Below are 25,892 nucleotides of genomic sequence, written 5' to 3'. Positions count from 1 at the left end.
TTTAGTGCATTGAACATGCAATTGACATGCATTTTCATCAAATTTCTGCCTCCTTTTTGGCGATCCAATCCAATAAATCACACTATCACGAATCCTTTCAATACCATCACCAATAAGAGACAACCCATCTTGAACAATCAAATTCAAAATATGTGCAGCATACCTCATATGCAACATAGACCCACCCAACATAAGAGAACTAGTATCAAGCTTGTTCAAGAGAAGTCTTATCATGGCATCATTAGTACTACAATTATTAGTAGTTATTATATACAACTTCCTACTAATGTTCCTCTTTAAAAAACAATCAACAAAGACTTCAGCAAGAACATCTTTTGTGTGTGGAGAAGGAACATAAACAAACCTAGAAAAATAATAGGAATAATTATAACATAACTCAATTAACATTTAATTTAACATAAAGTCTAAACATTCAATTTAACAAAACTCAATAAACATTCTAAATATAAAGTTTTTAACATTCAATTTAACATAACTCAATAAACATTCTAAACATAAAGTCTTTAACATTCAATTTAACCCAATATCATAAACTCAATTCATATGGTTTAATAGATTTAACATTCATAGATCAAAAAATTACCTTAAAACCCGGCTTTGCAACATCCAATTTTGATCGATAAAGTGAGTGGTAATGACCATGAACCCTCTCTTTTTGTTACTCGAAGTCCACATATCAGTTGTAATTACCATCCTACTTCCATTCTTATTTGTCATCTTCAAAACTTTCTCCCTCCCATTATCATAAATTTTAAGAATGTCACTCTTCAAAGTGTTTCTTGAGACAAGTTTAAACAAAGGTTGAAGAGAATCCACAAATTCTCTAAACCCAATGTGGTCAACCATTGAAAGTGGGTATTCATGTAGGACGACCATACGAGCAAGATTATTTCTCACTTTGGCTTGATTGAATTGGTAAGCATTTAAACTCATCGTTCGATCCACTGTATTTTGTTGTCTAATTAACACTTGTTGTTGCATATCCCTTATATCTTTAAACTTCAACCATGGACATCTTACTAAATAGTTATGCAAATGGGTTATACCTTGGCTAGAATCACCCAAGTAAAACTTGCTACAATGATAGCATTGGGCTTTAAACTTCAACCATGGATATCTTGCTAAATGATTACGCAAATGAGTTGTACCTTGGCTAGAATCACCTAGGTAAAACTTGCTACAATGATGGCATTGAGTTTTAAATTTTTCTTCCTTGTAAAATGCTCCCAAACATCTGAGGTAGTCCTTTGTTTTTTTTTTTACCTGTATCCACATCCTCATTTGTACCCTCTTGCTCTCCATCTTCCTCTGTCCCTTGACTCCCTTCTTGTTCCTCTACCTCCAATTCCTCTCCCACTAAGTCCACCATTGGGGATTTTGGACTCCCAATTGGTTCAGAAGTTTGGGAGTTAGAAATTTTATCAATAAAAACAAATATTTACAAATTCATTATTACACATACTCATTGATTAATGGGCACAAATTCATAATTACACCTATTCACAAATATAGCTCAATACTATTAATCCAATCATAATTAAACGTGATTAACTACAAATTCAAACACTAACTCATTGTTTAATGGGCATAAAGGTGATGGTGATCCTAAGGGTGAACTACCAGAAGGTGACAATGGCAAGGGTGATCATGAAAATGGCGAAGGAGACCGCATAGCTAGCAAGGGACAATGTCCGGTTCTCAAGGGAGAGCTGCTTGGCGAGGGAGAATGATGCAAATCAAGGAGCTGGTCATGCTGATCATACACGTGGAAATGGAGTTGAATTTGTACATGACCCTTTGTCACTTCCTAGTGGCCCAATTACAAGATTTAGAGCCAAACGTTTCAAGGAAGCACTAAATGGGCTAGTCCAAGAAAATTGGGCTGATTCTGAAAAGACCAAGATGGGCTCAGATAATAATCAAGGCTTGGTCCATGTCATCAAAGCAATTGAAGAGGCTAATTAGCATGTAAATTCGCACCCAGCATGGTCTGACCATTAAAGGGTGTTAAAATACATTAAATCTAGTCATTTAGCTATGTTCAACTGCCTTTAAAAATCCAAGAATAAAAAAAAACGTGGGAACTTGTTTAGTTTAATTTTTATGCTGTTTTTAAAGCTGTAATTATGATGGGTCAAGACTCAACAAATCTTGTCTACATGATCTTGGGGTTCTAAACCATCATTGTTATCGGGTTTCATCACAATTGTTGGTGAAGTTCATATCATTTGGTATCAGAGCTTTGGTTTTAAGATGAGTTTGACTATCTTTTATTTTCATTCTATTTCCTATTCCTTACTCAAAAAACAAAAAAAAAATTCTCAATCTTGTTCCTCACCTTATTCTTGACCTTTTGATGAGTTTTGGTTGTTTCTCATTCTAAATTACTGCTGGATTATTTTGAATTAGTTTCTTGAAGTTCGATTAAGAACTAAAGAAGACATAAAAGAGTGGAAAAAGGCAAGAGTGTGTGAGACCATAAGAGGGTAAAAGCCGTTTAGAGTGAAAATATGAGTGCGAGTGTATCAATTCTTGAGTGAAACACGTGAGGGTGGGCCTGTGAGGATTCTAAATTTGTTTTGCAGATTTTAAACATGACCAACAATCAAGAAGAAGACACAACCGAAGAACTTCGACAACCGATAGATCAGAACCTCCAAATGCAAGCACTGCTAGGGGAGATGAGGCGTATGTTGAGGGCTGAAATTGAACCTATTCATGAGAGATTGGATAGGGTAGAAGCGGGAACTCCTAGAGGCCAGCAACATGACATCCACAACAGGCAGCAAGGTGGGCGTGTTCCATGGCGGAATGTTGAGGAAGAGGCAGAGTCAGAGGAGGTTAATGAGCCATATGTGAACCGAGGCAGGTTTGAGCGTGGGTCTGGGAATAGAGAAGCTAGGATGGGTAGGCCTAGGAGGGATAATGATTTAGGAAACATAAAGATTAAAATCCCATCTTTTCAAGGCAAAAATGATCTTGAAGTTTATTTGGAGTGGGAAACTAAAATGGAGATAGTGTTTGATTGTCACAACTATACGAAGATAAAGAAGGTTAAGTTGGCTGCAATTGAATTTACCGATTATGCCATTGTGTGGTGGGATCAATTATTGATTAATAGGAGGACGAATAGAGAGCCACCCGTGGACACTTAGGAGGAGATGAAAATACTTATGAGGAAGCGTTTTGTACCCAATCACTATTATAGGGGATTGTATCAAAAGTTGCAAAGGTTAACTCAAGGTTCCAAGAGTGTGGATGAGTATTACAAGGAGATGGAGGTAGCTATGATCCGGGCAAATGTAGAAGAGGACCGGGAAGCCACAATGGCTAGGTTCTTGCACGGTTTAAATCGTGAGATTGCGGATATAGTTGAGATGCAGCACTATGTTGAATTGACGGATATGGTGCATCAAGCCATAAAGGTGGAGGAGCAATTCAAACGGAAGTGATTGGTGAGGAGGGTACAACCTATGGCTACCACCAGTCAGTGGAAGACAGCTCCAAAAAGAGACGAGTAGCTACAAAATAAGCCAAAATTTGAACCATCTAAGAGTGCCAACTCAAAGACCGCCACTACTTTAGGTAACACCGAGGCTTCAAGTTCTAAAACCCGTGATATTAAGTGTTTTAAATGTCAGGGGCGGGGACACATAGCCAGCTAGTGTGTAAACAAAATGGTGATGGTGATAAATGCTCAAGGCGAGCTTGAGTCGGAGAATGAGGAAGAAGTAGATAATGTTGACATGCCATCTTTGGAGGATGCCGATGATGAGCAAAATGTTGTGGTTGGAGATTTATTAGTAACAAGGCGAGTCCTCAATGTGTAGGTTAAGGAGGAAGAAAGTAACCAAAGGGAGAACTTGTTTCATACTCGGTGCTTTGTAAATAACAAAGTTTGCAGTGTCATTCTCGATGTAGGGAGTTGCACAAACGTAGCCAGCACTTATTTGGTGGAAATGGCCTTAACTACCTTGAAACATCCTCAACCTTACCGGCTTCAGTGGCTGAATGAATGTGGCGAAATCAAGGTGACAAGACAAGTGTTGGTGGCATTATCCATTGGCAAATATGAGGATGAGGTGCTATGTGATGTGGTTCCCATGCATGCATGCCATTTATTGTTGGGAAAACTATGGCAGTATGATCGGAGGGTTACGCATGATGGATTCACAAATAAGTATTCTTTCACTCTTAAAGGGCAACCTATTACTCTTGTGCCATTAACTCCAAAACAGGTCAGGGAGGACCAATTAAAGTTACAAAGATCAAATGAAAAAAAAAAAAAAAAAAAAGGAAAAAGAAAGGAAGGCTGAAATTGAAAAAAAAGAGTTTAAAAAAAAGGAGAGAAAAACATTGATCAGGGTGAAAAAGAAAGAGAGATGATTTCGGCAATAATGAGAGCAAGAGAGGAAAAGTTCAATTACATTGCAAAAAAAAGTGAGATCAAGAAGGCATTATTTTCACACCAGCCCCTTATTGTACTCATGTACAAGGAGGCTCTTTTATGTACTAATGATCTTGTCGGTCCTTTGCCGAGCGATATTGTTTCTCTTTTGCAGGAGTTTGAAGATGTCCTTCCTGAAGAGGTACCTCATGGTTTACCTCCAATTCAAGGGATTGAACATCAAATTGATTTTATACCTGGTGCATCAATTCCAAACCGACCTGCTTATAGGAGTAATCGCGAGGAGACCAAGGAACTTCAGAGGCAAGTAGGTGAATTATTGGAGAAGGGATACGTGCGTGAAAGCATAAGTCCTTGTGCGGTCCCGGTGTTATTAGTTCCTAAGAAGGATGGAACATGGAGGATGTGTGTTGACTGCCGAGCCATCAACAACATAACGGTAAAATATCGTCATCCCATTCCTGGATTAGATGATATGCTGGATGAATTACATGGTTCTTGTGTCTTTACAAAAATTGATCTTAAGAGTGGTTATCATCAGATTAGAATGAAGAAAGGTGATGAATGGACAACTGCTTTTAAGACTAAATATGGTTTGTATGAGTGGTTAGTGATGCCTTTCGGCTTAACTAATGCTCCAAGCACTTTTATGTGCTTGATGAACCATGTTTTGCGTGCATTTATTGGTAGATTTGTAGTTGTGTATTTTGATGATATCCTAATTTATAGCAAAAATTTGGAAGAACATGTAATGCATTTGAAATCTGTTTTGGAAATTCTAAGGAAAGAAAGATTGTTTGCTAACCTCAAAAAGTGCACCTTTTGTATGGATAAGCTTGTGTTTCTTGGTTTTGTTGTTAGTAAAAAAGGAATTGAGGTGGATGAGGAAAAGGTGAAGGCAATCCAAGAGTGGCCAACGCCTACAACAATCAGCCAAGTGAGGAGTTTCCACGGCTTAGCTAGTTTCTATAGACGGTTTGTGCGTGATTTTAGTAGCTTAGCCACCCCTCTTACTGAATTCATCAAGAAAAATGTGTCGTTTAAGTGGGAGGAAGAACAAGAAAAGGCATTTAATCAGATCAAAGAAAAGTTAGCTAATGCACCTTTGCTTGTTTTACCTAACTTTGCTAAAACTTTTGAAATTGAGTGCGATGCTTCAGGAATAGGTATTGGAGTTGTTTTGATGCAAGAAGGCCGTCCAGTTGCTTATTTCAGTGAAAAGTTGGGTGGGGCAGCCCTAAATTACCCCACTTATGATAAGGAGATGTATGCCTTGGGAAGGGCTTTGGAAAATTGGCAACACTACCTATGGCCAAAGGAATTTGTGATTCACACAAATCATGAATCTTTGAAGCATTTGAAAAAATAGCAAAGGTTGAACAAACGCCATGCCGAGTGGGTGGAATTCATTGAAACATTTCCTTAAGTGATCAGATACAAGCAAGGTAAGGAAAATATGGTGGCTGATGCATTGTCCCGAAGGTATGCTTTACTTTCCATTTTAGATACAAAAATGCTTGGCTTTGAATACATTAAGGATTTGTATGCACAAGATTCTGATTTTGGTGATGTGTTCAATGCATGTGAAAAAGTGGCATTTGGTAAGTTTTATAGGCATGATGGATTTTTGTTTCAGGAGAATAAACTATGTGTGCCTAGGTGTTCTTTGCGTGAATTGCTTGTGAGAAAAACTCATGGTGGTGGTTTGATGGGTCATTTTGGTGTAACTAAGACTTTAGGAATTTTGCATGGTCATTTTTTTTGGCCTCATATGAAACGTGATATGGAAAGAATCTGTGAGAAGTGTATCACGTGTAAACAGGCTAAGTCTAAGTTGAAACCTCATGGTTTGTACACCCCTTTGCCAATACCTAGTGAACCTTGGACTGATATTTCTATGGATTTTGTTTTAGGTTTACCTAGGACTAAAAGGGGGAGAGATTCAGTTTTTGTGGTGGTAGATAGATTTTCCAAGATGGCACACTTCATTACATGTCACAAAACTGATGATGCATCACATATAGCTGATTTATTCTTCAAAGAAATTGTTAGGTTACATGGTATGCCTAGGACCATCGTTTCTGATAGGGATGCAAAGTTTTTGAGTTACTTTTGGAAGACTTTGTGGGGAAAGTTGGGAACCAAGTTGTTGTTTTCTACTACTTGTCATCCACAAACGGATGGTCAAACTGAAGTAGTAAATAGAACTTTATCTTCTTTGTTGCGTGCTATCATTAAAAAGAACTTGAAAACATGGGAAGATTGTTTGCCACATGTTGAATTTGCTTACAATAGAAGTATACATTCTGCATTTAAGTTTTCACCATTTGAAATTGTTTATGATTTTAACCCGTTGTCACCTTTGGATTTAACTTCTTTACCTTTGAGTGAACGTGTGAACTTAGATGGCAAAAAGAAAGCAGAATTTGTAAAGATGATTCATGAAAAGGCACGGCTAAACATTGAAAGGAGGACTCAACAATATGTCCATCAAGCCAACAAGGGGCACAAGAAGGTAGTGTTTGAACCAGGAGATTGGGTTTGGTTGCACCTCAGGAAGGATCGTTTTCCAGAAAAACGGCGTTCAAAACTCCTACCACGGGGTGATGGACCATTTCAAGTAGTGGAGCGCATCAATGATAATGCCTACAAGCTTGACTTACCAGGTGAGTATGGTGTTAATGCAAGCATTAATGTTGCTGATTTGTCTCCTTTTGATGTAGGTGATGATTTGAGGACAAATCCTTCTCAAGAGGGGGAGAATGATGCAAATCAAGGAGCTGGTCATGCTGATCATACACGTGGAAATGGAGTTGAATTTGCACATGACCCTTTGTCACTTCCTAGTGGCCCAATTACAAGACTTAGAGCCAAACGTTTCAAGGAAACGCTAAATGGGCTAGTCCAAGAAAATTGGGCTGATTTTGAAAAGACCAAGATGGGCTCAGATTATAATCAAGGCATGGTCCATGTCATCAAAGCAATTGAAGAGGCTAATTAGCGTGTAAATTCGCACCCAGCATGGTCTGACCATTAAAGGGTGTTAAAATACATTAAAGCTAGTCATTTAGCTATGTTTGACTGCCTTTAAAAGTCCAAGAATAAAAAAAAAACGCGGGAACTTATTTAGGTTAATTTTTGTGCTGATTTTAAAGCTGTAATTATGACTTTACCTATTCTTGGAGGGTTGTTCCAGGTATATAGATGGGTAGTACGAATTTTAAAAATCAACTTTTGGCTTTCAGAAAAATTATTCTCCTTGTGAGGTCTTGTGTTCCTCTTGGTTCTTAAAAGTACTCTTGAACTTATCAAGTTAATCTTGTGGCGTTCAAACAACCAAACTTATTACCTTGATTCTTGAGAGTTTCTTAGGAATTCTTGGTGTGGCGTTTTCAATCCATCGTAGTCTTGGTTTTTCATCTGATTAGATGATGGGTCAAGGCTCAACAAATCTTGTCTACACAATCTTGGGGTTCTAAACCATCATTGTTATCAGGTTTCATCACAATTGTTGGTGAAGTTCATATCAGAGAACTAGATTTTTTTGAGTTCCCATCTACGTTTTAGGCACTGCATTCACAACAAATACACAAAAAAAAAAAAAACAATAAAATCGGAATGTAAAATTTATTGAGAGAGTGTATATGTGTGTTCCCTACAATTTAGTTTTTTGGGAATGTAAAATTTAATGAGAATTTAGGGCATCAAAACTATTATAGACCATTTGAGGACAAATAGCAATTCCTCATATTTTAGGGGAATAGTTATTGCTAAGGAGTCATTCTTTATAATTAAAGTGAAACCAAAAAATCGATTAGATATTGTCTAGGAATATTCATTCCATTCCTAGGAATGCAAAAGGTGAACCATGATTTACCATGGGTAAAAGTGAATCAAATTCGATGAAAATCTTGTTAAGATTTATGGTTTTAGCACCAAAAACAAGATTCTTGTATAATCATTTAGCACTATCTATTTTACTTAAGAATGAAGCAACAAAAGTTGTAAGATTTTTTATAGTTTATAAAAGTTGTAAGACTTCCAATTTCTTCCCCTTAACTTTCTCAGCTACTCAACAATTAGTTACTGAAAATTCATGATTTATTTTATTTATAGCTATTAAAACGAAGTACATACACTCTCAAAAATCATAATAGCACTTCACAAAGCTATTTCTTCTCTTGCATTCAAAAGCAAAAGCCAATGAAATTTTCTGCTTCAAAAGCAAAATGGCAAACCAAACATTGCCAAACTCAACAAATACCAAAAACCCAATACAAAACAAACAAAATTGAACAAACTGTGTGAGCCAAAAACTAACCAATTGCTGCTGATTCGACCCTGAATTACGGTCCGACTCATCGCTGGACACCGTAGTGAACAATACCAAATACATCAATATCAAAAAAAAAAAAAAAAAAAAAAAGAAGAGAAGTAGAGAACAGAAAAAATCGAGACCGGTGGTGACACTGACAGAGCAAGGGCGACGGAGAATGATTAAGAATGAGTGAGAGATTGAGAGTGAGTGAGAGTGTGAGAGAAGAGTTTGGTGAAGTGAAACTGAGTCCGAGTGAGATAAGAGGCGGCTGAGTGAGGTTTGAGATGTGAGCTGAAGATTGAAGTGTTAGGGTTTATAGATATATAGATATATATATATAGGGGTATTTTAGTAATTTAGGAAATAATCGGGTCGGGTCAGAGTCCAAGTTCGGGCCGGGTTTTAATAAAACCCAGACCTGACCCTAGTCTTTATCGGGTTAGGTAAAACCTGACCCATTAGAGTTGGGTCGGACAGAAATTGTTATCCCTGCTTGTCGAGTAAGTTCGAGCTTATTCATGAACTACTTGATTAATTTATTCTTTATATATATATATATATATATATATATGTATATAAAATTATACAGTTATAAAATTATATATATATTTAAATTGTGCCCCATGTTGAAGAAAAATATTTTTAGACAAGCTTTTTTTAAAGTTAAGGTTGAAATACAGCCCGGTTTATTTAAAAAAAAAAAAAAAAGAGAAAGAATAGAGTTAGAAATATTTAGGGGGTGTTTGGTAGAGTAGTTTGAGATGAGATTTTTGTAATTTTTTAAAATACATGTGAGTAAAAAAGTGTGTAAAAATATAAATAATATTATTTAAAATGTAAAAATGTGAGTTTAGGATTATTCCCCAAACAACCCTTATTAACTTCTGTTAATAATTTGAGGTTGGCGAGTTTTAATTAGGCTACCTGGATATCCAATCCATTACAGTCTACAGAGAGGAAATGCAAATTAACAGACAGTCATTTTTTGAAGCTTTCGCCCTTCTTAGTTCTTCCGTCTTCCCTCTGTCACAGTGTCAGTAAGTTCTTTCTTCTTCTGTGCTATTGTTGGAGAAATTAGAAAGGTATGAACTCTAACCCCTCATTTCAATCCAATTTCATTACTTTACTTTACTATCATTTTGTTTCTTTTCGCCGAAACTAAACTCAACCCCTAAACCTAAAGTATTCAAAATCTCTCTCAATATTTTAAATTTTTTTCCTTTATCGATTGACGTGCTGATGATAAATTAGAATTATATTTTAGGGTTTAATCTAAGTGCGTATCAATGGCCTTTCAAATTGTCAATTCTATGACATTGAGAACAAATTACAACATAGGCTGTTGCTGAGGCCCCCCTTTTTTGGGTACATTTTTCCGACACGGGAACTTTTTTAAAATGTTATTGGAAGAGTTCATTGACCCTACTATGATCAACCTGCTTCAATTTTTTTTTTTTCATTTTTAGTTTAAATTTATAGCATTGTGTTAATTTGGTGGAATATCAATCTGGAAAATTAATAGGCACTCCTGGAATATTGCGACATGGAACTCCCTCCTCTCACAGAAGTGGTGAGTCCTACCATAAATTTAATTAGTGGGACTAATTATTACGTGGGGGCTGTATTCCTGAATAATTAATTCATTAGTCTTAATCTCATGATGTATTCATGCAAATTTTATTGGGGCATATTATGAGTCATTTTGTTCGCAAAATGGTAGGATATAGAAAGAGTAGTTGTAGCAGTTATACTTTAATCTTTTTAAATAGTTGCCTACCATGCTGTTAGAATCTCAATTTTGGTTTCATTGATTTCAGCCCTTCTTCCTCATCAATTTAAGTTCAAAGCTCTTGCACTTGTATGTGGCGTGGGGTCAATAAATTTGTGGTCTCCCATGGACGAAGATTTATCTAATCGTGCTTCAATCCTTCCATGGATTTGGGTCATTGAAGCTCTTGCACGCTTCAAGCAAGTGGACGTTTCTGTTTTGCATGGTATTCAGAATCCAAATCTACAAATATATATATATATATATATATATATATATATATATATATATATATATATATATATATATTGTTATAGTAATAGTTTAATTTTTGGATTATCTTTTTAATTAATCTTTTAGCCAAAGGTGGCAGTTTGGGAATATTACATGATTTCTTTGTTTCAGATTTGATTGAATTGGTTCCAGAATTACCTGATGATTTGGGGAAAAACATGAGGGAAATGTTGGCCTTGAGATGTTTGGAGTGTTTATTTGATCCCTCTAATGGAGTCAGAAATGGTGATAGTTCTACGCTGGATTCAAAAGTTGGGCTTGATTTTTCAAAAAGCTGTGAAGATGTTCTCCAACACATATTGCATGAGGTATTTTTAAAAAAAATATAATTTCAACACTTCATTTGTATGTAATATCGTGTGTATTTTATCATCTGCTTCTAAATTATAGGAGCTTGGATTTCCATTTTGATGTTGAACATTTCTTTTGTTAGACATCATTATCAGATCTTAAAATTGCTGGACCTGAGCTCCTAAAATGGGATGTTCACCCCTTTATTATTCATAAAAGAGCTGGAATGCCTAAGCTTGCCTTACAACAGGTAAAGGGAGATTTTTTTCCCCCTGTTTCTCTCTCCTGACCTTTTTTTTGTTTTATCTATTATCATTCATTATTATCTGAAAAATTATTTATAAAAATAAATAAATAAATTCTATTGTCATTCGTTATTTGGTTTTGTGTTTCTATATCAACAGCTGAAAGATTCAATTCTTGAAGGTATTCATCCATATGCTGATTCCTTGAAGGAAAGGAGTGGATTGACATTGACAAGTGCAGGTGATGGAATTCCTATGAATAATGGTAATCAAAATGCACTTACACATAGAGTTAATGGGAGCTGCTTTGATACTCAACACATGGGAGCAAAAGGGAACTTTATACCAACAACGCTTGAGAATGGGAATCAGCCTTTGAAAAATGATCCTTGTAATAGGAATTTATTACTTTCCAAGAGGAGAAGAAATAGGTCTGCTACTGAAAATATGGTTGGCGACTTCCATGAGAACGAAAATACATTAAATGATGTTGACAATCTCCACATAAATGCCAAAAAGCAGAAGCAATGTCCCTCTTCTTCAATTCAGTCCATAGAAGAGAACCCAGTCCCTCTACATGGAACAGAACCGTTAGAAGATTCTTCTGCAAGAGTCATGTCAGTTTCTGAAAGAGAAGGTTGTGATTTGGCAAAAGATCAGATAGGAACTCTGAAAGAAGGCAGGGTTCTAGAGGATGGTCATGATGAGCATACTGTCTCGGTGAGATGTGGCCACAACAGTGATGATGAATTCCATCATAATCAGTCAGAGACTTCTGATAATGCCACAATGATATGTCAAGATCCTTCTGCAGATGAACCTTGTAAAAATATCGCTGTCAACAAAGACATAGATGATAGTGAGCATTGCGTTGAACCAAGACCATTAATTGGTCCCTATAGTGCAACCATGATGGTTCAAGACATGTCTGTTGATGAAGTCAAAGATGATAGTGAGCATTGTGCTGAACCTAGAACATCAAGTGGTCCTCTCCTGAACAAGACTTTAGAAGATGAATTCCATCATAATCAGTTAGGGACTCTTGATAGTGCCACAATAATACTTCAAGATCCATCTGCGGATAAATCTTTCCAACATGTCTCTGTCAACAAAGACAAAAATGATGGTGAGCATTGTGTTGAACCAAGACCATATACTGGTTCTCTCCCTCCTTGTAGTGCCAGTGTGATGGTTCAGGACATGTCTGAAGTTAAACCTGGTCAAAAGATCTCTGTTGATGAAACCAAAGATGTTAGTGACAATTGTGCTGAACCTAGAACATCAAGTGTTCCTCTCTTGAACAAGACTCTAGAAAATGAATCCCAATGTAATTGTGGACATGATTTTCAACTAAAAGCACCATATGCTGCATCACTGGATGGATCCCAGCAGAAGATTATCACTAATGAAGCTGAAGAGGTTATGGATCGTTGTTGTGAAGCAGAGACATCAAATGACAGCGATGAGTGTCACAATTATAAAATTGATGTTTCCAAGAAAAAACTTGAATTCTTGCGCTCCCAGTGCAAGTATAGTCATGATTCCTTAGCATCAGCTGGTTGTACAGAGCATAACTTTTGTGTGAGGTGTAATGAAGGTGGTCAGTTGTTAGTATGTAACACCAGGAATTGCCCATTGGTGGTTCATGAGAACTGTTTGGGTTTCTCATCCAGATTTGATGACAATGGAAACTTTTACTGCCCCTTCTGTGTATATTCTCTAGCTATTTCGGAGTACCTTGAAGCTAAGAAAAAGGCCTCCTTAGCAGAGACAGAACTAAATAAGTTTATTCATATGGATTTGAAGCATCAGCCAAAAGAACTCATGCAACAAGCAGAACCTTCTGCATCATGTGATAATGTCAATGCAACACTTAGAGAGGAAGAGGCAACTGTAACTACTGGGACGCTAAATGAATTCACTAACAAAGGACAAGCTCACCGTGAGGAAAATACAGATGTTATTCCTGTCAATCAAAGACAGGCAGAAGAAGGATTTCATCAGGTAGTTTCAGGGCAACAGATTGCTGATCCACCACAGGAACCTGTTTGGGCACTTAATATTGATGGAGAAGGAACTTCTGGAGATGAAACTAATAAGTCTATCATTTTTAATTATTCAATAAGATTACGAAGGCGGGAGAGTTATCAGTAAGTTGTTCGTGTATCAAGTCCTTTTAATGCAATTATCATCTTCCCTTCATGTCATTCTAGGCGTTAGGTATTTCTACCTTGCATAGTCAGAAGCTGTCTTAAAAATTTGTAATGTCCTCTGGTAACAATATTTGGTCTTGAAATCATGTTTTCTTACCCCATGCACTCTGGTTATGAGTGGCAGTCTAGGTTTGCATTGCATTGAATGTCCTTCATTGATAAAGACTTTTTATTTTAATTTATTTTTTTTAATTTGTAGTACATACCCAGTACTTCCTCCTCTGCTAAGGCGAAAAAGGGTTCCATGGACTGCCGAGGAGGAAGAGAGACTAAAGGTATTTGTTTTACCTTTTGAATGCATCACTTCATATTGACAAGTAGTTTAAAAGTCCATAGTTTTACTTATCACATTTGTATGTAGTCATTGTTAGTTTAAGTGTATTCAAGTTCATATTTGAGACTGGGTCTCAAAATTTTATATTTTCTCTTTCAGAATTTCGCCAAAAGAAAAAATTATAGATTTTATATGTGCTTTACATGCATTTGATGAAGAATGAGAGTTGCTAGCAGTCAGTGTGATAAGTTTTATACTTGTGGCTCTCATTTAGGACTAATGGCCAGTGGTTCATTGATGAGATATACAACAACAGGTCTTATATTCTTAATTTTTGTTTTTCCACTAAGAAGCACTGGTACTTCAAACTAGTGGTCATAGATGTATCAAACATCAATTCAATACAGAAACTCTCAGATATGGGGGGATAATTCTTTTTGATGACATGCAACCTCACCAGGGCAGGGCCCTTTGGACCCACCTTTAGGGAGTAAACCACTAATGCACAACCCCACCCACTTGAACCGTTTATCAGGTTATCCGAGGGAACTCCTAGTGGGGATTGAACTTGGATGTCTGGGTCTACAATTTATCCCAAGCCTCCAACCGCTAGGCCTCACCCTGACAGGTATGGGGGGATACTTAACTTTCCTATTCTTTCTCCCTCACTCTCACTTCTCTCTATGAAACTAATAATGTCTTAATTAGTTTTATTATTCAAACATATTTTATGTCCTTTAGGATTTGTTATCTATGCTTTGTACTAAAATTTAGCATAATATGAGTTTAAGAATATTTATTTATGTAAATCATTGATTAAAGTACTCTTGTATCATATTGTAATTTTCAAGAATTAACATGTCTGCTGTGTTCATCTCAGATTATATATATATCATTGCTTTTAGGAGGTCGCATATGTCTTAAGTTCTTATGTTGATTTTTCTTTTTTTTTTCCCCCCCTTTTTAGGAGGGAGTGCAGAAATTTACAAACCCCAACGACAGTAATATCCCATGGAAGAACATTTTGGAATTTGGTGGCGATGTGTTTCAATCAGATCGTACGACAATAGACCTAAAGGACAAATGGAGGAACATGTGCAAAAGAAGCCCTAAGTCAAAACGGTAGTTTGTAATTTATAGACGGATTATATATGGTAAGAGTTACATACGTGTTTCATTCAGTTCAAGTTTTTAAAAACCTTTTTTAAAAATTTGGCATAAAAAACAGTATGAATAAAGCGTAAATAGAAACACTTACAGGTATATAAGTATATTGTGAATTTGTGTGAAAATTTTTGGGCTAAAAGAACATCTGTATGTTAATCATTTCTTTGATTATATTCAAACTTAGTAGCTTACGTATGTTATTTGTATATTCTCATATAATGTTATCAAAAGCCAACTAAATAGTAATATATTTACTTATTCAGTTTTCAATTTTTTGTTGTATTTCAAACGACCTTCCTTCTCCCACAAGAATGGGTAGGAGGGTAAGGTCACGGGTTCTATAGATTTGATTTTTGTTTTTTTAAACCTAGTAATAATAATATACATACATACATAGGACGTTGAGATTCAACCATTCAAATAATAATTAAAAAAAATCGGTAAATCAAATAAAAATTCAAGATTATTAATAATAGTATGAAAATGGTTTTTTTTTTTTTTTTATGATGTGGAACCTCACCAAGGCAGGAATAATAGTATGAAAATGCTGACATTTGATATAAATAGCTAAACATTTAAATATATATATATATATTAATTTTTTATAATGTTATTGTTTTAAATAATAATACTCCTTAGCACATTAAACAATTTTAGTGCCAATAAGAGTATCAAAGTTTAGTCAAATTGAAGTAGTTTTGTTCGAGTATAATTACGGAAAAGTTTAATATGTATTTAATGCTTTAATTTTTTTTTTTTTATCTTTTTAAAAGTGTGTTTTCAGAGAATTTTTTATTTCAGACAGTAAATTAGAGTTCTTTTATAATAAAAAAATAAGCACATGTAGCATACCTTATATTATGAGTGTATTACTAACTATGATCAAAACAAAGTGCTTTGTTCTGGTCAGCTTGCATATTGATATAGGTATATATTTTGCCCTTTTGATCTGCCCTTGATATCTCACTTTGTCTTTGACCCAATGATTTATTTTTTTAATTTTTTTTTTTATGAATCACTTTGATCCAATGACTTGTAGTTATTATGATTGCCTATGGTGGTCAAAGTTTAAATAAGACCAATCTTATCTTGAAATATTTTAATAAGGTTTTTAAATTTGATAATATTTGCCAGGATAACTGTATATACTTTATAAAAAGAAAATTGTATTTACTTATTGATCACTAGCCTCTAAGCACGCACGTTGCATATGCTCAGAGGCTTTTCTATTTCTTTGGATAAAAGTTAATAATTTGCATTTATTATAATTTGTAAATATTTATTTATTTATTTTTCAAACAAATTAAAATGATAAACTTTAAAAGTTAATGATTTGCATCTATTATAATTCAGGAGTTCTCTTAGTTTTTTATTTTTAAAATTAGGGTGTTTTACTATAAAAATGCTAAATTTTAGAGAATAAAAAGATGAACATTAAAGGAAAAAAATCCTAAATTTTAGAAGTTTTCTTTTTTAATACAAAATAAAATTTGTTATTTGCATTTATGACATAATTTCTAAGATAAGTTATGCTTCATTAATGAGGGTATTTTTGAACTACATAAAAGTCCAGTTCAAAAAGGGGATCATTTTATATATAGTATAGATAATAACAACTTGTAAGGGCTAATTTAAACCTACCATTGAAATTACTTTTTTGCTCACTAATAACAACTTGTAATAACCTATCACTTATGGATAATGTATACTAATAAAAAAATATTAAAAAAATCCTATGGATGATTTGATTATTTTTTATGGTGGGACCTAAGGGCCCATTTGGTTGGAGTGATTATTGTGGGGATGGGAAATGAGGGAGAGAAAGGTGGGGAGAAAATGTTATGGGACAGTGTTTGGTTGAGGGGGGGGAAAATGGTAGAGAAAATGATGGGGCCTAGTAGTTTTCCCCGGGTCCACCATTTCGGGTGATTTTGGAATCTCCTCAATTTGGGGAGAAAATATGAGGAGAAGAGGGGGCTTGATTGGAAATTACCCTCCTATTTCCTTCGCCTCCCACCTGTGTTTAATGTTAGGTTTTTTTCTTTTTCTTTTTTTTCTTTTGAATTTTATATATATATATATATATATATTAATTTAATATGCTATCAATGAAGTGTTTATTGTATTAAATGATTTTCATTGTCTGTTGAGTTTTCTTATTCATATTTTTTTTTTGATAAGTGTTTTCTTATTCATATTTTTATAGAGGCTCAATAGATTTTTACTATTTAGTGTACAATCTAAAAGCATGGATTCATGCTGAGGGTGTCCCTTGAAATTGAAATCATTTGTTGATGAAAATAGGAACCAGTTAACAACCATGGAATATATTATGATTAATATTATTGAGCTGGGGTTTGGAACCTCAAATAAAAACCTAATGCGCATGCTCTCAAGCTCAATTGGTATGGTGGACTGGGATCCCAGTCTGTCTAGGGACAATTTTTTCTACATTCAGAATCTGTACAGTGGACTCCCAATTGTTGGTACATATTAAGGCTTGGGACGGTTTTTCTGCTTTTGGAAAACTACAGGAACAATAGATTAGCTGGTCTTAAGTTTTTAATTGCTGGTCTCTTATGGATTGGTCCTGATAAAAAACTAGGACATAGAGCAGTTTGCAATTACTAGTTAAATGTTGAGCTTTTACAGAATATTAGTTGTGTGCCAGTCATTGTGGATAAATTTTTGGGAATTAAACCATGAATAATGAAAATCAATTATATATTTATAAGAATTTAAATAACATTTTCTTTATGAGATTCGTACTGGTTCTTTTGTTTGGAGTTTACTTTATGACTTAAGACCTATGTTGCTAGGGATTTTTCACAACACGTTATGTTTGGGAATTCTCACAAAGAGTTCCTTTAGGTTTAGTGGTAAAAAGATGTGGTGGGGTGATTCTCTTATTGCTGTTTTGTTTATCACTATTATCCCAGTGGCTGTTAAGTTAATCTAAATAACGTATTTCTTCACAATTTTTGACAGCTGTACAGGTGGTCAACTTGAAGAGGGAGGGAGAAGGTTCTTTTTGATTCTTGACCTCGGAGATCACACTGTTAGGTTTCTTCTTTGATTTTGTTATCTGGATTCTGGGTGCTAAAAGTGACAATCACTTGTCACTTGGCCTTTGCGTGAGTTGAATAGGGATTTTGCTTCTCTTGTTATCATCATTCCCAATACAAAGGAAAATATATAGAATGCGTTTTATACTTGCTTGTTGCCGTTTCTTTCTCCCAGGCCGATGCACTTTTAACTTGTCTTGATAGTTCAACTTTTATTGAGAACAAAAGCTACCGTGTATATATAATGTATATATTGATGAGCCAAGAATCTATTCACCCCTTGTGATAAATTATTTGATTAATTACTCAAGTTTATTAATTAATCAAATTAACATACAATGTACATGGCAACACAAACAAATTACTAACTAAAGTAAAATGCAACAGAAAATAAAGTTGACATGGTGATTTTTTTACGAATGAGAAAAACTTTCGAGGCAAAAACTCCACCAGGTGATTTTAAGGTCACCACTTTCAAAAATCAACTATTATCAAAACAAGCGGTTACAAGTAAAAGAATTTCAATACCTTATACTAACCTATAGTTGAGTTTTTACTCCAATATCCAATTGGACTTATTTTGTAGTGATAATTTCTCCTTGTATTGCATAGGTCCAGTACACGACTAATCAAAAGATACACGGATCTCAGTATGCAACTTGATCACCAACTTGAGAAAGATGTTAGTTGCAAAATTCTTCAGTTCATCACAGATGAAGATCACAAAATTGCTTGGTCACAAAACCTTACAATGTACAAACATAGCAGCTTCTTCAAGATGAACTAAGGCAAATTAGGTTTCCGGTCACAATTTGTATGAACAACACTTTGCTTAACACTTGTGTAATTGTGCTCTCTGTGACGGCTCTTAAAATAATCCTTATATATGTTTAAGGTTGTGAGAAAAGAAAACTCAAACACATACTCACGGATTGGATGAAAATCAGAACAAAAAATTTGTTTTTCATAAACCTCGACAGATATCCTATCTACCGAGCAGCTGTCGAATCTCGGGCTAAAACAGCTTTTTAAACCTCGATAGATACTAACTTTCGAGTTTTAATGACCAACAATTCTTCACTTTATTCTTGGACAGACTTGCATGATTTTAACACTTGAACTTGAAACCTTATTTCTTGAAGCATTAAATATATCCTAGATTTACTTAAATACAAGTAAAGTGCGTTATGTTAAATGATTAGCCAATTACATAAAATGTTGACATATGTTCCTAACATGAATCACATATGTCTTAACATATATAATGAGAAATGTCATGTTTGCAACATTTTCTCAGCATTCTTACAATAAATCTTAAGTGGTATGTTGTTGTTAGTTGTTATTAGTGGGACAAAAATAGGTTTAATAGATTCAAATTAGAACCAATAATGACTAACCATTTATAATTTGTTGTAAAAATACTCTAAAAATGTTTTGAACGTGGCACTATTCATTTATACTATTAATAATAGGATTTTTTGTTTGGTTCTCAACATTTTGCATACTAAAATATCTTCACACAAATTCTTAAATTCTCTAAAAATATTTTAGTTAAATAATTTTAAATTAAAAAATACAAAATGATTAAAAGAATAATTTACTGTTTTTAAGTTTTTGGTTTTCTCCTTTATCTTCTCCATTCAACCTAAAAGAACACTCTCTATTTATTTTTTAAACATTATTTCACGTTACCTTACCTCTTTATTTTTTTTTAAAAAATATGTACGATTATTTATTTATCACTTTTTTTTTTTTTTAGAAAACAGTAATACTTATTAGAATATACGAACATGAAAGTAGTATATAGAGTTTTTAAAAAAAACTTATAATATATTACATAATTAGAGTATCACTACAAAAGTACTTAACTTTTATCACTTTTAAACATTATGACACTAAACCAAAATAAAAAAGAGCAGTATTGTACGTACAAAGCGCGTGTGATGAATCTAGTATATAATAATAATTCGATTGGAAAGGAAGAATGATATTGAATGAACTAAAAGGGATTTTTTAAGAATTTTTGATTCATTCTTATGATTGAGAGTTTAAGAAGAAAGAATAAAAAGGTTAAAATGGAATTTTTCTATTCCTTCCCCTTTTAGGCATTTCTCACTAAAGTGGGAGTAACGTTATGTTTGGGTGCAAGATAAAAAGTGGGGGGACAGTAAACATAGGAAGGATGAAAAGAAAATAAGAGGAAAGAAGATATTCTTGTTTGTCATGTGTTTGGTAGAAAGGAGAGAAAAATGTAATTAGTTAAATGAGAGAGAGAGAGAAAAAAAAAAACAAAAAACAAAAAACAAAAAAAAGGAGGAAAGAAGATACTCTTGCTTGTCCTGTGTTTGGTAGAAATGAGAGAATTTTAATTATTAGAAGACATCATATAAAAGTAAATGTATTATATTTATTATTTTATTTTATTTTCTCTATCCATCAATTTTATATGAGAATAAAATAATTGGATAAATTGAAATGCTTAACATTATACCTTAAAAATACATTTGAGAAATATGAATCAAACTGCAAATTTGCCAACTTATCTTAGCCGGGGACTATCGAACCCAAACCCAATTCCAATTTTTTTGGGGAGAGAGATTTTGTGGGCTTAGGGAGAAAATACTCTTCCAACTTTTTCTTTGTGCTGCATTTTCCTCCTTACCAAATAGAGGAATATTGTAATTACCCCCACCATTCTCAGTTTCCCACTTTTTGCTTTCCACTCCAACAGAGAGAATATGAGGATTTGAATTTTGACAACTGACAAAGTAATAAACTTATAAGAATTCTTGCTTATTCACGAATAGTCGCATGGCGTAATATCTTATAACATAGAAAAGGCTAATCTATCTCAGGTTAAATTGCAAGCCATATAAGATTGAAGAACGCAACTCCTAAACGGAAAATCGTAAAAATCCTATACATAATTTCAGCTGAAAATGATTGTCAACACACAAAGGTCAACTTCATGGTTCTCCTCTCATTTGACTTTGTTTCATTAATTGGGTTTTACTTTTAGTTTTACCATCTCTGATTGGGAGTATCGTTGATGCTGAGTGAGTTATGAGCTGAAAATTTTCTAGTAAACTTACACTCATGATGTATTTATGATGAGATACGTCCATCACAGTCCTAGAGTAGAATTCTCTCAAGTCTCAAATTCAAATACTTTATATTCATAAAATTTATATATAAAAAAATCTTCATTCCTAAGATATGGTTTGCAATCATGCTGTGTTGTATGTCTTGCAACTTGGCCCATGTTAAAATTTAAAAATCTCTTAGCTATTGTAATATTCTCCTTGTTAACATGTTTGACAAAGAGAAAGAGAAAGTTTCAACTTTAAAACCACAATTACAAGATTAGCAAATTGCAAAATTCTTGCACAGTTATCATCCTCTTTATTGTGACGATTACATAACCATTAATCGTGATTATCTCATGTCATAATCCTCGTTTAAAAATGAGATGATTTTGGGATTTGCAGGACTTATTGGTAGGAATGTACTTCCATTGTGTGAGAGAGAGAGAGAGAGAGAGCATGGGATAAAGGTGAGGGGGAGAGTCCCGGGAATCAGGTTGTGAATGGCAGGAAAACATGTGAAATAAAGCTCGTGAAAATGAAAAATGTTTGTGAGGTGCGCCTTCACTCTTCTTCTTCCTCTTCTTCTTCTTTCTCTCTCTCTAAGTAAAAATTCAGCTCTTTAGATTTATGGAGAACCAACGCTTATAGAATCCAAGGAAGAGATAGTGGGACTTCATTCAAAGCATTCATCACTTGACTCAAAAAAGCAATCTTGCCAAAAATTCCACTCACCACCTCAACATTTAATGCAATCTAACTAGTAATCAGTATTCACTCACACTCACTACTTGTTCAATTGACACTTCGGTATGACTCCAGTGGCACCTATGAGGACAAGAATATTAAAAACTATTAGAAAATTGAAGTTTTTGAGACGGTAATTTGTCATGGTATCAAAGTAAGAGATCATTATATATTAGAAAATTGTGTATTTTTCTCTTTTGAATTTTTAAAAGTTATATTTATCTATAACATTGTTAGAAATTGCACAATTTGGGTAACTGTTTTAAATCATATTATTGGAGTTCAACTCGATCAGTCTCTTATCTCATTCAAGCATGTTCAAATTTATTCTCACGTAGTCATAAATATTTACTCCATATGTTTTTGGTTTCGTAGATATACTCAAAAAGTATAAATTTACGAGCGGTCCATTGAGCATAAACGATAAATCAAATGAAGTATATATTCCTACCCAAAAAAAAAAAATGAAGTACATATTCTGTGAGAGAGAGCTACACTTTTTACCCACTTTAGTTGTGAACATCATGGCAAGGAAACAGAGATTCGGTTTAAACCTGCAAAGTTTCTATAAAAAAAATTTCTAGGTAACCTCCATCTCATATCGAGTATGTTTGTAGGTAGAGTACCTCGCTTGTAATTCCTTTTGGTTTATAGTCATTGAAGCATAGCAAAAAGAAAAAGATCCCCTTTTTTTAATTATAAAAATAAAATGGTTATCCATTGAATATTGTAACAACTCAAAAAAGTTTGAATTGGTAACTAGTTCTCCTAAAAGGCTACAACATTTTTGTTATTATATCTTAGACATGGGATCACAAATTTGGAGTGGCATTATGAAATCTAGGAATTTCCAACAAAGAGTGTTCATTGGTCGGGTTGGGTTTGATGATTTTTTCAACTCAACCTAAGTTTGTCAAGTTGAGAAATTCCCAACTCAACCCATTACATGCATAGAAACCAACCCAACCCAACTCAACCCACATGGATCAGGTTGAGTTGAATCAACTCGGAGGGTTGTGTATATATGTTTCAAGCATTGTATAAAAATTGCATTTTTATTAATTTTTTAATAAATTATTACAATCAACATAATATGCTAAAATCATGGTGCAGATTTTCAAATTCATGAAAACTAATTCTTAAATACAAAAATAAATCAAACTAAATAAACTTATATTTATGATGGGTCTGGTTGGGTCAAATTTGTTAAAATAACTATCAATCTAAACCCAACCCAATCCGAAACTCAAAATGAAATTTCAAATCAATTTACTAACCTACAAAAACCAATCCGAGATGTTGGATTGGGTCGGTCCTTTTGGGGTGATAGGTTGGATACACACCACTACTAATTAACAAGTACAAAGGTGTTAAGAGTGTTAATATGATATTTGTTACCTGGTCCATCTTAAAAGTATCAAATCTTAAGGCAGAAAAAGGCAAAAGACTTTCTTGTTTGATATATACTTTAATTCAAGGAAGGTATCCTTTTTCTTTTCTTTTCTTTTTAATAATGCTATATAAAGAAGTTGCTGATTATGTTGATTGTTAAATCTGTTGGCTTCATATTATAATTTTGGAATCAAAGCCTACCTCCACCAAGATTGCGAAGTTTAAAGGAAGAGATGCTATTTCGAATTTTAAAAGCTAAAACGAAAAAGAAAGGAAGGGAAGCTATATATGAACCATGAGAGTCTTCCAATCTAGCCTTTATATATAGTTATAGGATTAAACATAAAACCAACCAATACATGGTAATGTTGAATTATTTATGTATTCCTAAAATTTTGATACTTTTTCTTTCTATACTTAAAATTTTGGAGTTCAATCCATTGTAATATAGTGAATTTTAGTGAGTTTGGATAGCGTTCTAGGTCTGACGTTGCACATTTGCATTTTATTTCTGTGGGTCCCATGCATTGTTCACAGGACTCGCAAGTACGGAATTCAGCAAAATCAATTTTAAAACTGAATCCTACAGCACTATTCATACATTTAAAAATTATTTTGCTACAGTATTTTCAATTTTCAGCAATGAGCGATATCTAAACAAACTCTTAGAATTAAATGGTTTTTTTGTTTATCATTTTGATGAAAAAGAAAATTCAAAACGAAGACTCATCACAAAAATAAATGGAGTGAAATAATGCAATGATCAAGAGTAAGAACTAAGCACATGCATAGATTCATCCACATATCCATTGATGTTAACGTTAGCAAACAGAGCTGATTTGAAACTCTCTGACTATTATTAGACATAGACTTAACTGAGGGTCACATGGGCTAGAAAAGTTTCCCCAAACGTGAACACATTTAAACCAAGCTACACTCTCACTCCCTACATATCCCGCGCCTTTGAACCCATTTTCCTCACTCCCCCAACTCCTACTGCTACTAACACACTCACTCCCTCACTCAGCTTCCTCTAACCCACCAAATCAAACAAAGCCATGGAAAATTGCAGAAAATCCCCATTAAAACCATGGAAGAAAGGTCCAACAAGAGGCAAAGGTGGCCCTCAGAACGCCTCGTGTGAGTATCGAGGTGTTCGACAAAGAACTTGGGGCAAATGGGTTGCTGAGATAAGAGAGCCTAAGAAGAGAACTAGACTGTGGTTAGGCTCTTTTGCCACAGCTGAAGAAGCTGCCATGGCTTATGATGACGCAGCAAGGAGATTGTATGGCCCAGATGCTTATCTCAATCTTCCTCACCTTCAGCCTCACCACTCCAATTCTCTTATCAAAGCCCAAAAATTCAAATGGTTTCCTTCCAAGAATTTTATTTCCATGTTTCCTTCTTGTGGGTTGCTCAATATAAATGCCCAACCTAGTGTTCATGTCATTCATCAGAGGCTTCAAGAACTGAAGCAAAATGGGGTTCAAAATCAAACCCCTTCTTCCAGTTCACCTTCCTGTGATTCAAAAGCCGATCAAGTCCAGACCATGAGTGAGAAAACCCAAGTAGAAAACCCAGCCGCGAAGGAGAAAGACGCAAAAATTCCATCAGACAAGATGATAGGAGCTTGTGAGGAGAAACCACAGATTGATCTCAATGAGTTTCTTCAGCAGCTGGGTATACTGAAGGAAGAGAGACAGTCAGAAACAACTGATGCCACAGGAAGCTTTGCGGTGCCAGATTCTCCATTGAAAGATTATGGTGAAGAACTTGGGGCCTTAGCTGACAAGACTTTCAATTGGGATGCACTGATTGAGATGCATGGGATTGTTGATCAAGGAGAAGAAGTGGGTAACTTCCAAGTTTATGATTGTAATGAAGAGCTGAGTTTCCCTACTTCCATTTGGAATTTCTGAGAGAATCAGCTGATTTTGGAACGAGTAGGATTTAGCTTCAGCTGAGTTCAAAATCAGTTAGAAATAGGTAAATCAGTCACCGGTTAAGCTAAGCTATTGTAGTTCAGTTTGGCTTTAAATCTTCTGCTAGTTCTATCACTCTTACGTTGGTAGTATTTCAAAAGAAGAGATCTTTTTTGTTTTTTCTGATAAAACAATGGGTCATTTTTTCCAATCAACATCATGGTTATCTTGTATCTCAGCATGTTTTTGCCTAGTCCCTGACTAACTGAGGAACTTACTGGTAAACATGTTACAAAGTAATCACAGCATACTTTATCCTTGACCCTGGCTTTTGACATCTGTCATTCCATTAGGGATTATATTTATTGCACATATACTATTTTACGCAGTTTTACACATAACGCAACGGTTTCAATTGTTTTTTGAGTTGTATGTAAAACAATTTGTATGAAACAAGTATTATTATTCCATTAGATGATGAGAAATGAGAAATATTTACTATTCAAAACATCTTTCCCTGCACAAGAGGTAAATTTTCTCTCAAGCCTTGCTTGTTAAGTACAAAAGGATCATCACAGATTTCTAACATCAATTTTTCAATTAATAATATGACTACCAGACTTAATTTTTATGTGACACAATGTGACATAATTGTCAATACTATATTTTATCCGTTCTTGATCG

At 34.4% G+C, this 25,892-nt stretch overlaps 2 protein-coding genes and 1 pseudogene across 4 annotated transcripts; all 3 read left to right on the top strand.

Moving 5' to 3' along the window:
- Positions 1–3,182: 3,182 nt before the first annotated feature.
- On the top strand, positions 3,183–7,430 carry LOC142609010 (uncharacterized; annotated as a pseudogene).
- Positions 7,431–9,650: 2,220 nt separating this feature from the next.
- LOC142611124 (uncharacterized) lies at positions 9,651–18,340 on the top strand. Of its 3 annotated transcripts, none has more exons than XR_012839954.1 (8): positions 9,651–9,829; positions 10,565–10,741; positions 10,921–11,117; positions 11,243–11,350; positions 11,505–13,349; positions 13,758–13,833; positions 14,800–14,986; positions 17,988–18,340. XR_012839954.1 is itself a non-coding variant. In XM_075783163.1 (8 exons), exons 2-7 carry the CDS (start codon positions 10,642–10,644, stop codon positions 14,956–14,958), a joined length of 2,631 nt encoding a protein of 876 aa, XP_075639278.1. In that variant the 5' UTR covers positions 9,651–9,829; positions 10,565–10,641; the 3' UTR covers positions 14,959–14,986; positions 17,988–18,340. The 3 variants fall into 3 exon arrangements, 1 of the variants encoding a protein (XP_075639278.1); XM_075783163.1 differs by having other exon boundaries at positions 11,505–13,495; XR_012839953.1 differs by lacking the exon at positions 13,758–13,833 and having other exon boundaries at positions 11,505–13,495.
- A 5,944-nt stretch (positions 18,341–24,284) lies between these two features.
- Positions 24,285–25,527, top strand: LOC142611336 (dehydration-responsive element-binding protein 2F). The gene has a single exon (XM_075783448.1). The coding sequence runs from the start codon at positions 24,345–24,347 to the stop codon at positions 25,203–25,205; it is 861 nt and encodes a 286-aa protein (XP_075639563.1). The 5' UTR covers positions 24,285–24,344; the 3' UTR covers positions 25,206–25,527.
- The last annotated feature ends 365 nt before the right edge of the window (positions 25,528–25,892 follow it).

This window comes from Castanea sativa, chromosome 9 (assembly GCF_040712315.1).
Source record: "Castanea sativa cultivar Marrone di Chiusa Pesio chromosome 9, ASM4071231v1".
Classification (NCBI taxonomy): Eukaryota; Viridiplantae; Streptophyta; class Magnoliopsida; order Fagales; family Fagaceae; genus Castanea; species Castanea sativa.
Note: the sequence above shows the minus strand (reverse complement) of the source record. Positions and strands in the feature narration are given on the sequence as shown.

What these genes read in the sequence shown, in the direction of transcription:
- LOC142611124 (XM_075783163.1), top strand. Translation starts at nt 10,642, where the DNA reads ATGGACGAAGATTTATCTAATCGTGCTTCAATCCTTCCATGGATTTGG. An exon ending in GGACGTTTCTGTTTTGCATG is followed by an intron (nt 10,742 to 10,920) that starts GTATTCAGAATC and finishes TCTTTGTTTCAG; the next exon opens with ATTTGATTGAATTGGTTCCA. An exon ending in CGAAGGCGGGAGAGTTATCA is followed by an intron (nt 13,496 to 13,757) that starts GTAAGTTGTTCG and finishes TTTAATTTGTAG; the next exon opens with TACATACCCAGTACTTCCTC.
- LOC142611336 (XM_075783448.1), top strand. Translation starts at nt 24,345, where the DNA reads ATGGAAAATTGCAGAAAATCCCCATTAAAACCATGGAAGAAAGGTCCA.